We start from the raw sequence: 14812 nt of genomic DNA on the forward strand, positions 1-14812 counted from the left end.
CAGACTGTGGTATCTGGTACTCGATGATTGGGCAATGGGTTGACATAAGTAAGCCATCAGCCCCAGTAAGTAAGATATATAAACAGTTTTGCGGAAGGGGGTGTGTGGACCAAGACGAGGTTCATAACAGTTCACCTTTAAGAGCAGAAAGCAGCCGTCCAACACCGGCATAGATCGATCATCACTCAAATTGCGCCATCTCCGTTTGTTTTGGGAAACGCTGAACGGTCACCTGCTGCAGTTACGCTGATGTCCCTGTCTATTTAGTTAAGGTATCAAATTTAAATAGCTGCTTATTACTAAACGACTTTAAAACCAACTTCAATGTGAGTAATCTCTGATTCACGGACCAGTGTTCCAAGACACTTTAAAGTAAAACCAAGAAGCTCTTTTTTCACACAGATAGCACTCTATCTACCTTTGCAACTTGTTACAACAACGATGCTGCTGCCAAGCTCAGATGGATAGGCTTTTGTAGATTTAGGTATTAGTTAGATGTGGAGCAATAACTGATGAATGCAGCAGAGGCAAACACCAGAGAGATACAATGACAGTTCCTGAAATGCATGTGTGTAAAATTATGTGAGATGTGTTTGACCTCGAGTTCACATCGGACAGGGTCCGGTGGTATGATGGAACAAGCTTGACGAGCTGCATGTCCCATTCCAGCTCTCACGAATTTGTACAACATGTTAGATAGTTCAAGGTTGGAATATTGTTTGCGGTTTGAGCTCTTCATTGTAGGAAAGATATTAGAGCCGCGGGGATGGGGTTGGAGCAGAGGAAGAAAAAAAACACTAGTCGGAGCTGAGAAACTATAATTATGAAAGATGCGCCTTTTTTGGGAAAAGGAAAACCCCTTTGAATGACGCATGAACAGATGATGCTGGGTATTTGGAAATAAAATATAACTTCAAGATTAAAATGTTGCATCATTTCAGTTAGCGAGCGGCCTCGGGATGCAAGGTGCAAAATGATGCTAATCTTGTTTGAATGTGAATTCACTCGAAGTTTAATTATCCTTTATTTAGTTGAGCTATTAATACTTCTGTTTAATGGCCACATGATATACTAACCAAGACTTTCATCTGAAACCCTTTCAGTAATAATTTCGCAGAGAAAATAGTAGAGTAATTAAACCAGATACTGAGAAGTTAACGATAGGAAGTTTAGACCAGTGTGCTTTCATTAGTCAGAATCTGGCGTGCATCTTCAAACCATGTAATTTGTTGACAAATGATGCTGAATCAAGATTATCTATTGTAGTTATTTGTAGTCAAAAGTGATAACAAGGAATGGCTTAAGGCACTGACATACTGTGACAAGGGTCTGCTAAAGGACTTAAGCCCTGTGTTGCAGAAAAAAAAATCCATTCTAAAATGTTTCAGTATAATGTTTCATTGTGGCAAATTAACAATACATGAACTGTCCTCAGACAGAGAAAACAAATCCAATCAGATCAATAACTTCAACAGTCACAGTCACTTATCAGAACAGAGATACAAAGTGTTACAGGAATATTGTCAAGCAGTGACAGCTTCAAAGCAACCAGCCCACGGATACTTAGTTCAATTTTGTCAAGGTTGTTCAGGTTCAGAAAGTGTTATTACATTATCCAAACATGGACTAGTTTGAGAGATAAACTGAGAGTGACTGTCTAGATCCCTCTAAATGTTCATGGTTCTAAGGGTTCTGTCATTTATTGTTCACTTTTCTCCTGCATTGGACCTTCCAAAATGCATCATCTTGCATTTGCCTGGATTTAAATTCTATCTGCCATTTCTCCACCCAAATCTCCAGTCTATGTCTTGCTGTACCCTCTGGCAATCTTTTTTACTGTCGAAGAGTATGGTGCTAGAAAAGCACAGACAGTCAGGCTGCATCCGAGGAGTAGGAGAATTGATGTTTCGAGCATGTGCTCTTTGTCTGGAATGACGGGGTGGCCTAAGGGGGCTGAGAGATAAACGGCCTGGTGTTAGGTAGCTGAGAATGCGATAGGTAGATGAAGTTGGGAGTAAAGGTGATAGGTCAGAGAGGAGTGTGGAGCAGATAGCTGGGAAGGAAGATGGATAGGTAGGACAGGTCAAGAGGGCAGTGCTGAGTTGGAAGGTTGGAATTGGGATAAGGTGGGGGAGGGGAAATTAGGAAATTGGTGAAATCCACATTGATCCCGTGTGGTTGGAGGTCACGAGGTGGAAGATGAGGCGTACTTCCTGCAGGCCTTGGGTGGTAAGGATTTAGTTGTAGAGGAGGCTCAGGACCTGCATGTCCTTGGTGGAGTGGGAGGGGGAGTTAAAGTGTTTGGCCATGGGTGGTAGGGTTGTTTTGTGCATGTGCCCCAGAGATATTCTCTGAAGTGTTCTGCAAGGAGGCGTCCTGTCTCTGCAATGTGGAGGAGACCACAGCGGGAGCAATGGGTACAGTACATGATGTGTGTGGAAGTGCAGGTAAAAACTCTAATGGGTTTGGAAGGCTCCTTTGTGGCCTTGGATGGAGGTGGTGGGGGGAGGTGTGGGTGCAGGTTTTGCAATTTTTACTGTTTTACTGTCCTCAGCTTCTGCAACCTTTGTGTCTTCCACAAACTTACTAATCAGACCACCTGCATTTTCCTCCAAATCATTTAAATGACAACACAGCAATATTGATCCCTGCGATTTATCACTCACAGATCTCCAGTCAGGAAAGCACCCTTCAACACCTACTGTCTGTCTCTATGACCAAGCCAGTTCTGCATATATCTTACTACCTTACCGTGGATCCCACTTGACATATTATTTTCTATCAGCCTACCATGATTAACCTTATCAGAGGCCTTGCTAAAATCTGATGTGGATAAAATCCATGGTTCTGCCTTCACCATCAGCTTTGTCACTTCCTTAAAAAAACTCAATCACAAAGCCAATCTGCTTGTTTGTAATAAGTCCATATTTTTCCAAATGTGAATAAACTTATTCCTAAGAATATTCTCTATTAATTTCCCTCATTGACATAAGGCTTACCATCCTTTAATTTCCCAAATTTTCTCTGCTGCTCTTCTTAGAGCACAGAACATCATTGGATATTTTCTAGTCCTCTGAGACATCGTCTGTGATGAGAAAAGATACAAAGAATTTGTACAAGGTCCCAACAATTTCGTTTGTCTCCTTCTTCAGTATTCTGAGACAGATCCAATCAAGTCTTGTGACCCAGTTTACCTTTTCAAAATATCTTTTCAAAACATCCAACACCTCCTTTTCAATATCAACATACCATCCACCATGTTCTTCTTCTTTTTAAATACTGATATAAAATATTTATCAAGGACCTCAACCCTCTTCTCCACGCATGAACTTCCTTCTTTCTCCTTGGTGGATTCACCATTTCCCTAACTGCTGTCTTCACTCCTCAACAACGTATAACAAAGCCATGGGATTTTCCTATATCCTGTTGTCAAAGACATTTCAAGGCTCCCTTAGCCCTTCTTACTCCTTGTGAGAATACTTTGCTGCTTTTAAAAATATATTTTCCGAGTGCTCTGTCTGTCTTCAGTTTCCTAAATCTCATATATAACTTCTTTTTCTTTCTGACTAAGCTCACCATTTCTCTTGTCATCCAAGTTTCCAAAACCTTGCCGTCCTTATCCTTCATTGTCACAGAATCATGCTGTTCCTAAATCAACTCTAATCAACTGGAAGTTAAAAGATTGACCGCTTCAGTATCTGATGAGTTGCAAATGGCATTGCAAGGGCACGAACATTTCTGAAGCACTATTGCCAAATGTTGTCAGGGCCTATAGCCTTTGCAGTATCCAGTACCTAGTCTTTAGTTGCTCAGTCTGTTCAAAGTTCATGTCATTTAACACAGTGATAGTGTGACAGAATATAATGAAGTGCAGTCTCAATGTGATGATGGAACTTCTTCTCCACAAGGACTGAGCAGTGGTTAATCTTACTGATACCATCATGGGCAGATGAAGCTGAAGCAATCATATTTATGATGGTGAGGTAAACTGTGTTAATTCCATCTTGTTTGTTTCTTCACTATGTGCTGCAGACCCAGTCTAACAGCTATGTCTATTTGGACTTGTCCAGTTCATTCAATAATGGTGTTGCTGAACCACTTTTGGTAGTGATCATTGATATAGGTATTCAGAATGCAGTCTGCATCTTTGCCACCCGTAGTTTTTCCTCCAAATGGTGCTCAACATGGAAGAGTACTGATTCATCAGCCTGGAGATTTGGGGTTTGCACATGGTAGCTACACAAAGCTTTCCTTGCTTTTATTTGACCTGATGTCATAAGACTTCAAGGAGTTTAGAATCAATATTAAAGACTCAGGACAATTCCTTCCCAACTGTGTCCTATTATGCTATAAAATCTGCTGGGTCCATTCTATTGGTGGAACACGTCTTAGCCAAAGGTAATGATCTTTTCTGAGATATTATGTTTAAGGTATGATTCAGTGAGCATGACTGCATCAGTTTGTTGCTTAACAATTCTATGAGATAGCCCAACCAATTTTGGAACTAATCCCCAAATGGTGGGCTATGTTTGTGATTGTCATTTGCAGTGAATGCATTAATGCTGGTTGGTCCATCCAATTTCAATCCTTTTCTTTTTTCTAGCAGTGAATGAAAAGGAGGATACTTCCTCAACTGCTGCCCTTTCCTTGATGCTCTTTCCCAAACAAACAAGGTCTGTGTCTTAGGGACTCATTTTTCCATTGTCCTTTGCATGAACAGCCACACCCATTCTCATCCAGCACCAGCACCACCACACCCTATTTACATTCTTACTGGGACTGGATGATCACTGCAGCTGGTGGTGCAGCTGGTATTCCACAGCTACAAAAAACAAAATGGAAATGAGGGGAGCAGATAGTCTTGAGAAAGGAATAGATGTCAGAAATATGATAGTGACGATTAATTTTGGTTCAGAGAGCAGGAAATATGACTAGTATAATGACAATTAAAAGGATGTATGATCAATCATTTGTGCACATAATTTATAGGCCAACTAAAAACAACTATGATGATGGATGGAGTGTTAATTAAGGATGACGAGATTACAATAATTGAAACAGGATGCTGTTGAGTTTATTAATCTTCACCAAGTAGACAAACCAAATGGACGGAAGGAATTTCAAACATATTTATGCAATGATTTGAAGCCACTTTGCTGAACAAGGTATTGATTAACACAGTGGACAGAAGAATAAAAAAGAATTTTTAAAAAAAGTAAGGATCTGTTTTGGGGCCACTGCTGTTTGTCATTTTCATAAATGACCTGGATGAGAACATAGAAGGATGGGTTAGTAAATTTGTGGATGATGCTAAAGTCAGTGGAGTTGTGGACAATGCGGAAGGATGTTGCAGGTTGCAGAGGGACATAGATAAGCTGCAGAGCTGGGCTGAGAGGTGGCAAATGGAGTGCAATGTGGAAAAGTGTGAGGTGATTCACTTTGGAAGGAGTAACAGGAATACAGAGTACTGGGCTAATGGTAAGATTCTTGGGTGTGTGGATGAGCAGAGAGATCTCAATGTCCATGTGCATAGATCCCTGAAAGTTGCCACCCAGATTAATTGGGTTGTTAAGAAGGTGTACGATGTGCTAGCTCTTATTGGGAGAGGGATTGAGTTTTGTAACTATGAGATCATGTTGCAGCTGTTCAATACCCTGGTGCAGCAACACTTGGAGTATTGCATACAGTTCTAGTCACCACATTGGATAGGATGTGGAAGCATTGGAAAGGGTGCAAAGGAGATTTACCAGGATATTGCCTGTTATGGAAGGAAGGTCTTATGAGGAAAGACTTGAGGCTGTTTTTGTTAGAGAGAAGAAGGCTAAAGGGTGACTTAATCAAGGCATACAAGATGATCAGAGGATTAGATAGAGAAGACAGTGAGAGCTGTTTTCCTCAGGTGGTGATTGCTACCATGAGGGGACACAGCTTTAAATTGAGGGGTGATAGATATAAGAGGTCAGAGGTATGTTCTTTATTCAGAGAATAGTAAGAGCGTGGAATGCCCTGCCTGCAACAGTATGGACTCGCTAACATTAAGGGCATTTAATTGGTCATTGGATAAGTGTATGGATGGTAATGGAATAGTATAGGTTAAATGAGTTTTAGATTGATTTCACATATCAGGGTAACATTGAGGGCTGAAGGGTCTGTACTACACTGTAATGTTCTATGCTTTTGCATTCTAGAGGCATTTGATAAAGCTGCACATAACAGACTGTTAAGAATTACAGATTTCCTACAATGTAGAAACAGGCCAATTGGCCCAACAGGTCCACACTGACCCTCCGAAGAGTATCCCATTCAGACCCATTCCCATATCCTAATACTTTACATTTCCTCCGACTAATGCACCTAACCTGCACATCCCTGAACACTATGGACAATATATCATGGCCAATTCACCTAACCTGCATATCTTTGGACCTTGGGATGAAACCGGAGCATCCAGAAGAAACCCACACAGATATGGGGGAGAATGAGCAAACTTCACACAGATAGTTCCCCAAGGCTGGAATCAAACCTGGGTCCCTGGCAGTGTGAGGTAGCAGTGTTAACCACTGACCCACCATGCTTCCCTGCCTACAGAAGTCTGACTTCTACAGATGCATCATTCAGGGCAGGAAGAAACAACAGAAAGTGTTGTGCACAGCCCAGATCTTCACAGAAACCAACCTTCTATACATGGCCTCCATTTACACGGCTTGCTGTCATGGAAGGCTGCTAACATCATTGTACCCCGGTAATGATCTCCTACAATCTCTTCCACCAGGCAGAACAGACAGAAACCTGAAATAAGCGTCAGCAGGTTCAGGAACAGCTTCTTCCTGGTTGTTAATTCACTGATGAATGGACTCTCTAGCCTCAAATAACGCTGGTCTTGCTGACATTGATCTAGCCTAGCACACACCCTGTGCAATGTAACCTGTGTCCTCTAAGTCTTTTTGATCTGTACATCCTTGCTTACTATGATCTACCTGTACTTGTAAACAAAGCTTTTCACTGTACTACGGTACATGTGGCAATCAATCAATCAATTGAAGGAAAATTACTGGCATGGCTGAGAAATTGATTGATTAGCAGGTGATTAATAGGAATAATGAGTATGTATTTAAATTGACAGCATGTGACCAGTGGTGTCCCATAGGATCTGTGTTAGAGCCTCAACTGTTAACATTATTTAATAATGATTTGGATAAAGACAAAGGAGGTTAAATTTGATGATTACACAAAACTAGACAGCATTGTAGACAGTGTAGATGATACTATAAAATTGCAAAGTGATATTGAAAGAATAACTGAATGGGCAAAACTGTGGCAGACAAAGTTCAATGTAAGGAATTATGAGCTTACCTATTTTAGCCCAGATAAGGATAGATCAATGTACTTGCTAGATTGTCTGAAGCTAAATACAGTAGATGTCGAAATAGACATGGTGGTTCAGATACAGAGATATTTAAAGTGTCAGACCTTAGGAAAGTATGGAGAGATCCATGCTTAATGGTATTATTGTTAGACTGTTAATTCAGAGACCTAGGTAATGTCCTCAGGATCTGGGTTCAAAACACACCATGGCAAATAGTCGAATTTGAATTCAATGCAAATCTGGAATTAGAAGCATGACCATGATTGTTGAAAAAACCCAAATGGATCACTAATGTCTTTTAGGGAAGGAAACTGCCACCCTTGGTCATAGTTACATCTGACTCCAGACCCCCAGCAATGTAGTTGACTCTTAATAGCCCTCTAGACATTTAGGAATGGGCAATAAATGCCTTCATTGCATAAATAAATAAAGAAAATGTAGGTTTACAAGAATGGTATCTGGCCTTCAAGCTTATGAGGAAAAAGAATGATGCAAATTAAGTGCATTATCTCAAGTCTTCAAGATGTTAACAGGAAAAGACAAGGTAAATAAAAATTACCTTGTGCCACAGCTGGATCAATTGTTAATCTTAAGTCTGAGATAAATACATTTTTTGTTAAGCAAAGGTATTAAGGGATATGGGTTTCAGGCTAGTATAGGAGTTAGGCCACAAATCAGTCCAGAGACGTGCAGGTTAGGTGGATTGGCCATGTTGAATTGTTTTGTAGTGTCCAGGATGTGCAGGTTAGATGAATTATTCATGGCAAATACAGGGTTCTTGAGATAGGTTGGGGTTCTTGGTCTAGGTGGGATGGTCTTTGGAGGGCTGGTGCAGATTTAATGGGCAGAGTGGCCTAATTTTGTGCTGTAGGATTCTATTTTCTCATTGAATGGCAGAAGGGGCTGAATAGAAACACCTGTTATTATGTTCCCATAGCAATGAATTCTCAAACAATTAGGGAGCAAACCATTTTACATTTTGTTTTGTTTTATAAGACAGGATATGTTGTCATCCTAAAACAAGCGATCATAGGAAGAGTGATTATAATATTGTCAAAATTTCAAGGTGAGATTCACAGTAAGCCAGAAATTGCAGCATTGAAATTAAACAAAGCCGTACACATGTGAACCAGCTTCCTAGAGTAGCTTGAGAAAATAGGTTCAAGGTATGGTGTTTGAGCACCAATGAACGCTTAAAGATTTCATAATTTACAACAAATGCATATTCTGTTGAATAGCTCAAACTCTATAAGAATAGTCACCTATCCGTAGAGTTTTAACAAATATTAGGAACTTGCTTGCAATATTGCTAAAAGTACTAACTTTTATGATTGGGAGAATTCTAGATAGCAAAAAAAATTGATGGGGAATGAAGAAGTAAAATATGAGTCTAAACTATCTGGAGAATTAAAACAAATTAAAAGAGCATATACAGGCATGTGAAACAAGGGAGGTTTAGCAAAAACCTCCTAGAACCTCAAGCTGAAGAAACAATAATGGAGAACAAGGAAATAGCAGAAGCATTAAACGATTCTGCATCTATTCTGCATTGATACCACTCCTCTATTGCCATTAGCGTTTCCCTTTCTCTTTCATTCTTGAACTTGTTCTGCTGGTCTCGTGCAGCTTCTGGACAATGGAAACCTATTCCTGCTACAGATGCTAGAATGCTGATGGTGGAGGATTCAATATTGGTAATATGATTGAATATGAAGAGATCAGTTGGATTCTCTTGAAGGTCATTGCCAGGCGCTTGTTTAGTATCAATGGCTTTATTTTCTATCAACTCCCAGCACTTTAATCTTCATCTGGTATTTCCACCGTTTAATTAGTTTCATTATTATATTTTAAAAGCGACCATAAATTAATGGTAAAAATGCTCCCAACTGTATATTGTGTTTGTGTGTGTGTGTGTTTCATTTAATTTTCTCTATGGGATGCGCTTTAATATCGCCGCTGGCTTTCTTCGGGGACATGTTAATTATTTAGGAAATGTAGGTTGGTCCAAGTTGCCGTAGTTTCTAATGATTGAGGCCATATATAGCCGATTGGTGGCACGGTGATGGAATTACAGCTGCTGCTAACAATGTGCCGCCTTATTCCATGCTGGTTTTTCTTGCTGCTTTTTGCTCCCACATGTTTGCTCAATAAGCCAAGCTGCTGGCGATGGGGGACAGATGACTTGCTCGGAATGTCAAAGGACGGCGACATTCTCCTCGGTGGAATTTTTAGTGTACACGCCAACGTTGAGTCGCAGGATCTTTCCTTTGAAACACAGCCAAAACCCATCGTATGCAAAACGTGAGTGGAGCCGTACCAATGGAGAACACAGTTCAAATAAAACTTTGAATTGTGGTTAATTTTGGTGCGCTTTGTAATAAGCTCATCACTTAATGGTGACAATTGTTTCATTACTGTAAATGTACTTGTTATCTGGGTATGTTTGTTATAGAGGTACTTTGCGTATTTTGCGTTTATTAGTGATAATCCGTAGCTTCTTAACCATTATGCAGAAACATTGCCAGAGAAATTTAAGATGTAAGACCTTCCAGTGACGAGGCAACTCCAATGCCAGTTTTCTGTAATGCTTTAAGTCAACTCCGTGAAAAAAAAGCTGTCGATGTTTTAGAATTTCCAGCAACTTAAAAACACTTGAACTGGCGAGTTTGGAAAGGACACGGTGCGTTTCCGGAGCAGGGCGGTATTTTGACACTGCAGTCGTTCGTTTCTGTTAAAATTCAGCAAATCTCTTTGAGAAACCAAGGACTTCATTTCCCAGGTTGTCTGAAGGGTGCTTTGGCGAAGTTGCTTAAAACACCATTATATAAAACCCAAGAACTGCGGATGCTGGAAATTTGAAACAAAAACAGAAATTACTGGGCGACCTCAGAAGGTCTGACAGCTTCTGTGGAGAGCATACAGTGAACGTTTCGAGTCTAGCGACCCTCCTTCAGAACCTTTCAGATTCTTCTTCACTAGACTGGAAACATTAGCTCTGTTTTCTCTGCATAGCTGCTACCAGACCTGCCGAGTTTCTCCTGTAATTTCTGTTTTATTTAAAATGTAGTCGCTTGAAGTAAGTAGCAGTTACCCTCCCCGGTGAGTCACAGTCACACAGCGCGGAAATCAGCCAAACTAGTCCATGCCGACCAGTTTTCCTAAATTGACCCACATCCCTCTCAGCCTTCTCTATCCATGTACCTGTCTAACTGCCTTTTAAATTTTAAAAGTACTTGCCTATACACCGAGTCAAATTCAAATTCCTGAGCTCCAGAGGTTCAAGTGTGAACTCAAGGCTAAGTCTTGAATATTAGGCAAGTTTAGTATGATATAAGTTGTTTTCAGGACTATTTTGTTGCAATGATCTAATAATAAAATAAAATTTCTTGTCAAGACTTTTAGAAATTGATACTTAAATTCAGGGAGGAAAAGGTATTGCGCTGCAGATACTGGAAATCTGAAATGAAAGCAAAATGCTGGAAACGCATATCAGGTAAGATCTGTGAGAGAATTGGAGTACAGTATTCTGTCAAAGGCAACAGGGTTTCACCGGCAGTCAGTGATCCAGCAGAGGTGGTATAAAGAACAAAGAACAAAGAAAATTTACAGCCCAGGAACAGGCCTCTCGGCCCTCCAAGCCTGAACCGATCCAAATCCACTGTCTAAACCTGTCGCCCAATTCCTAAGCATCCTGTCGCCCAATTCCTAAGCATCTGTATCCCTCTGCTCCCCGCCTACTCATGCATCTGTCCAGACGAATCTTAAATGAATCCATCGCGCCTGCCTCTACCACCTCTGCTGGCAGCGAGTTCCAGACACCCACCACCCTCTGTGTGAAGTACTTGCCGCGTGTATCCCCCTTAAATTTCTCACCTTAAAAGCGTGACTTCTCGTTACTGGATCCTTCTTCACCTTGGGAGAAAAAACTTATCTCTATCCACCCTGTCTATACCCTTCATGATTTTGTAAACCTCAATCAGGTCCCCCCTCAATCTCCTTTTTTCTAATGAAAACAAACCTAACCTACTCAACCTCTCTTCATAGCTAGCACCTTCCATACCAGGCAAATTCTCGTAAACCTTCTCTGTACCCTCTCCAAAGCGTCCACGTCCATTTGGTAATGTGGCGACCAGAACTGTACACAGTATTCTAAATTCGGCCAAACCAATGTCTTGTACAATTTTAACATGACTTGCCAGCTCTTATACTCAACACCCCGTCCAATGAAGGCAAGCAATGAAGGCAAGTATGTTAGAACGTAAGTGACCTCCATTATCGTTATGGAGTTGATGCTGAAAATGTGCGTGCTGTCTATATTCGGCATAATATCATCATCCACAGGCAAGTATTTTCACTAATTATTGTTTGTTTCACTAAATTGAAACTAGTTGTGTTCTTCACAGCTTTCGGTACCGGCTGTTTCGTTTTGTAATGACGATGATTTTTGCCATAGAGGAAATCAATAGGGATGACCAATTGCTTCCAAACGTGAGCCTCGGTTACCGAATATACGATACTTGTGGCACCCCTCCAGTATCTGTGAAAGCAGCCTTCGACTTTTTAAACAGACTGGGAAAAATAGCATCAAATCCCACCTGCAAAAGGGTCCCTAACGTTTCAGCTATTATTGGAGATTCAGGATCCTCTCAGTCTTTAGCCGTTGCGGACTTAATCAGTACTTTCCGAATCCCAATGGTAAGATTCGTAACTCGGTGTATCAAGTTAATCAAACAATAAAATGTTAACGCAAAACTAGAAATCAACTTCTTCGAACAAAGATTTACACTTCACTTACAACTGAAGAATGTGAGATTATGATGCTTGTTAAAATATACTTCATAGTTTGTCGTCCATATAAATTTGTAGACAATTTCAAGTTCTCTGCATGAAGTTACAGGTTAGCCAATTCTTATGGTTATTTTTGAATCTTCATTGGTTTGCAATTCTGCAATGCAAATCTACGAAAATGACTTATTTAAAATGACTGAAAATGTTATTCTGCAATTACCAACGCAATGCAAGTTTGAAGGTAAGACTTGAACATCTAATAGGATGTTCCTGAAGAAGGGCTTATGCCCGAAACATCGATTCTCCTGTTCTCTGGATGCTGCCTGACCTGCTGCGCTGTTCCAGCAACACATTTTCAGCTTTGAACATCTAATACCACAACGTGTTTTATATTTCCTTTAGCTGATGTTAAACAGGCCAAATGTTGCTTTTCTCATATGTAGCCACTATGTCCTTTCACTTGCTTTATTAATTTTGGATGCTCTGCCAGTTACTAGACAATTCTGTTTGACCTAATGGTAATGGCCTAATTACCCGCAAAGGTACTGTATTCCTTAAATGCGAATATTAGCTCACCCACCGTGATAGACAATTGAGCTTATTAGCAAACCTTTTATGCCCGGATTTGTGAGTTGAATAACTAAGTTATGTAAATTAAATTTATTTATATATATATATGCTAACTTGTGGGAGATGGGCGTTGCTGATTGGCCAACATTTATTGCCCAGAGGTAGCTGTCCTTGAAAAGGTGGTGGTGAGCTGCCTTCTTAAACTGCTGCTGTCCGTGTGTTGTAGGTAGACCCACATGCTCTTAGGAAGGGAATTCCTGGATTTTGACCAAGCAACAATGAAGTAAAGGTGACATATTCCCAAGTCAGGATAGAGAGTGGCTTGTAGGGATGTATCTGCTGCCTTTGTTCTTCTAGATGGCAGTCATCGTGGGTTTGGACAGTGCTGTCGAAGGATCTTTGGAGAATTTCTGTAGTGCATAATGCTCACAGTATACACTGGAGATACTGTATCAGTGGTGACGGAAAGGATGCTTGTGGATGCAGTGCCAATCAAGTGAACTGCTTTGTCCTGGATGATAATAAGTTTCTTGAATGTTGCTGGAGCTGCATCCATTCAGGCAAATGGAGGAGTATTACACCACATTCCTGACTTGTGTCTCGTTGATAGTGGATAGTGTTGGGAGTCAGGATGTGTGTTTCTCGCCACAGTAGTCCAAGCCTCTTACAGCTGTTGTATTTATATCATAAGTCTAATTGAGTTTCTAGTCAATAGTAACCTCCAGGATATTGATAGTGGGGAATCACCGGGGTAACACCATCGAATGCCAAGAGGTGGTGGTTAGATTGACTCTTCTTCACGATGACCATAGCCTGGCATTTATGTAGTACAAATATTACTTGCCACTTGTCAACCCAAATCTATATATTGTCCAGAGCTTGAATGGAGGACAAACCTTCAGTACTATTGCTGGAATGTTATCAGGGCCCATAGTTTTGCAGTTTCCATCATTTCTAACCGTGGATTAATATCACGTTGAATCAGTCAAACTTGCTGAAGACTAGTATCTGTGATGCTGGGGACCAATAGAGGAGGCCATGTTGGATTATCCGCTTGGTACTTCTGGCTGAAGATTGCTGCAAATGCTTCAGCCTTATTATTTGCACTGATGTGTCGGTCTCTGGCATCATTGAGGGCTCGGACATTTGTGGAGTCTCCTCCTTTCGTAGAAGGAGTTTTTGTGTTTTCCATATAACCTTAACAGAAGCCTATTCATCTGTTCTGATGCAGGCAGGAGGAGAACTAGTAGAGATATTCAAGGCCTAGGAGAAGGAATGTCAGCAAATTACATTGTAAGCAAAGAAATTTAGAATAACCTTCAGGAATTCTGAGGATTTTGACGCAGACTAAAATACTTGTGAAACTGTTGCAGTTTTAGAATTAGAATACTTTGATACTTTTATTATAAAATCATAAAGGACAGAAGAGACCCTTCAGTCCCTGGAGTCTGCATTCCCAAAATATACTGCTACCTACGTCAGTCCCACCTTCTGAGACAAGACCATTGCCTTGAATAATATGACACTTTAAATGCTCGCCTAAATACTTTTAAAGATTGTGATGTTTCTTGCCTCAACTACCTTCCCAAAAAGTGCATTCCCACTTTCCTACCATCTTCTGGGCGAGAAAAACCTTTCCCCTACATCCCCTCTAAAACTCCTGCCTTTCACGTTAACATTATGCACCATTATTATTGACCTTTTGACTAAAGGGGGACAGCTGCATTTTTCTGTCTATCCGTTCCATGTATGACGATGTTGTTCCTTTAACAAGCTTATGTTGTCCTTGTGTTTTTCTCAGAGAAGTCGTGAAAGACACAGACTCCAAAAAGTCTAAGTTGATGGGTTTTAGGGTCAATTTGATTAGAGCAAACAAATACTGCATCAGGCAAAAGGCTTTTATGTTAAAAAAAAAAACACATGTACAGTGAAAAAAGAGCAACCGGTTCTCCCAGCTCAGCTTTTCTCTGGTTTGTGGATCAGTGGTGCTGGAAGAGCACAGCAATTCAGGCAGCATCTGACGAACAGCAGAATTGATGTTTCGGGCAAAAGCCCTTCATCAGGAATAAAGGCAGAGAGCCTGAAGCA

At 40.6% G+C, this 14812-nt stretch overlaps 1 protein-coding gene across 1 annotated transcript in view; it reads left to right on the top strand.

Annotated features, from left to right (window-relative positions):
- The first annotated feature begins 9557 nt into the window (after positions 1 to 9557).
- Positions 9558 to 14812, top strand: part of LOC122556347 (extracellular calcium-sensing receptor-like) — a 19203-nt gene continuing 13948 nt past the window's right edge. The window contains exons 1-2 of the mRNA XM_043702979.1: positions 9558 to 9667; positions 11770 to 12061. Coding sequence (XP_043558914.1) covers positions 9558 to 9667; positions 11770 to 12061 — 402 coding nt within the window. The remainder of the gene's footprint in view (positions 9668 to 11769; positions 12062 to 14812) is intronic.

This window comes from Chiloscyllium plagiosum, chromosome 13, assembly GCF_004010195.1.
Source record: "Chiloscyllium plagiosum isolate BGI_BamShark_2017 chromosome 13, ASM401019v2, whole genome shotgun sequence".
NCBI lineage: Eukaryota > Metazoa > Chordata > Chondrichthyes > Orectolobiformes > Hemiscylliidae > Chiloscyllium > Chiloscyllium plagiosum.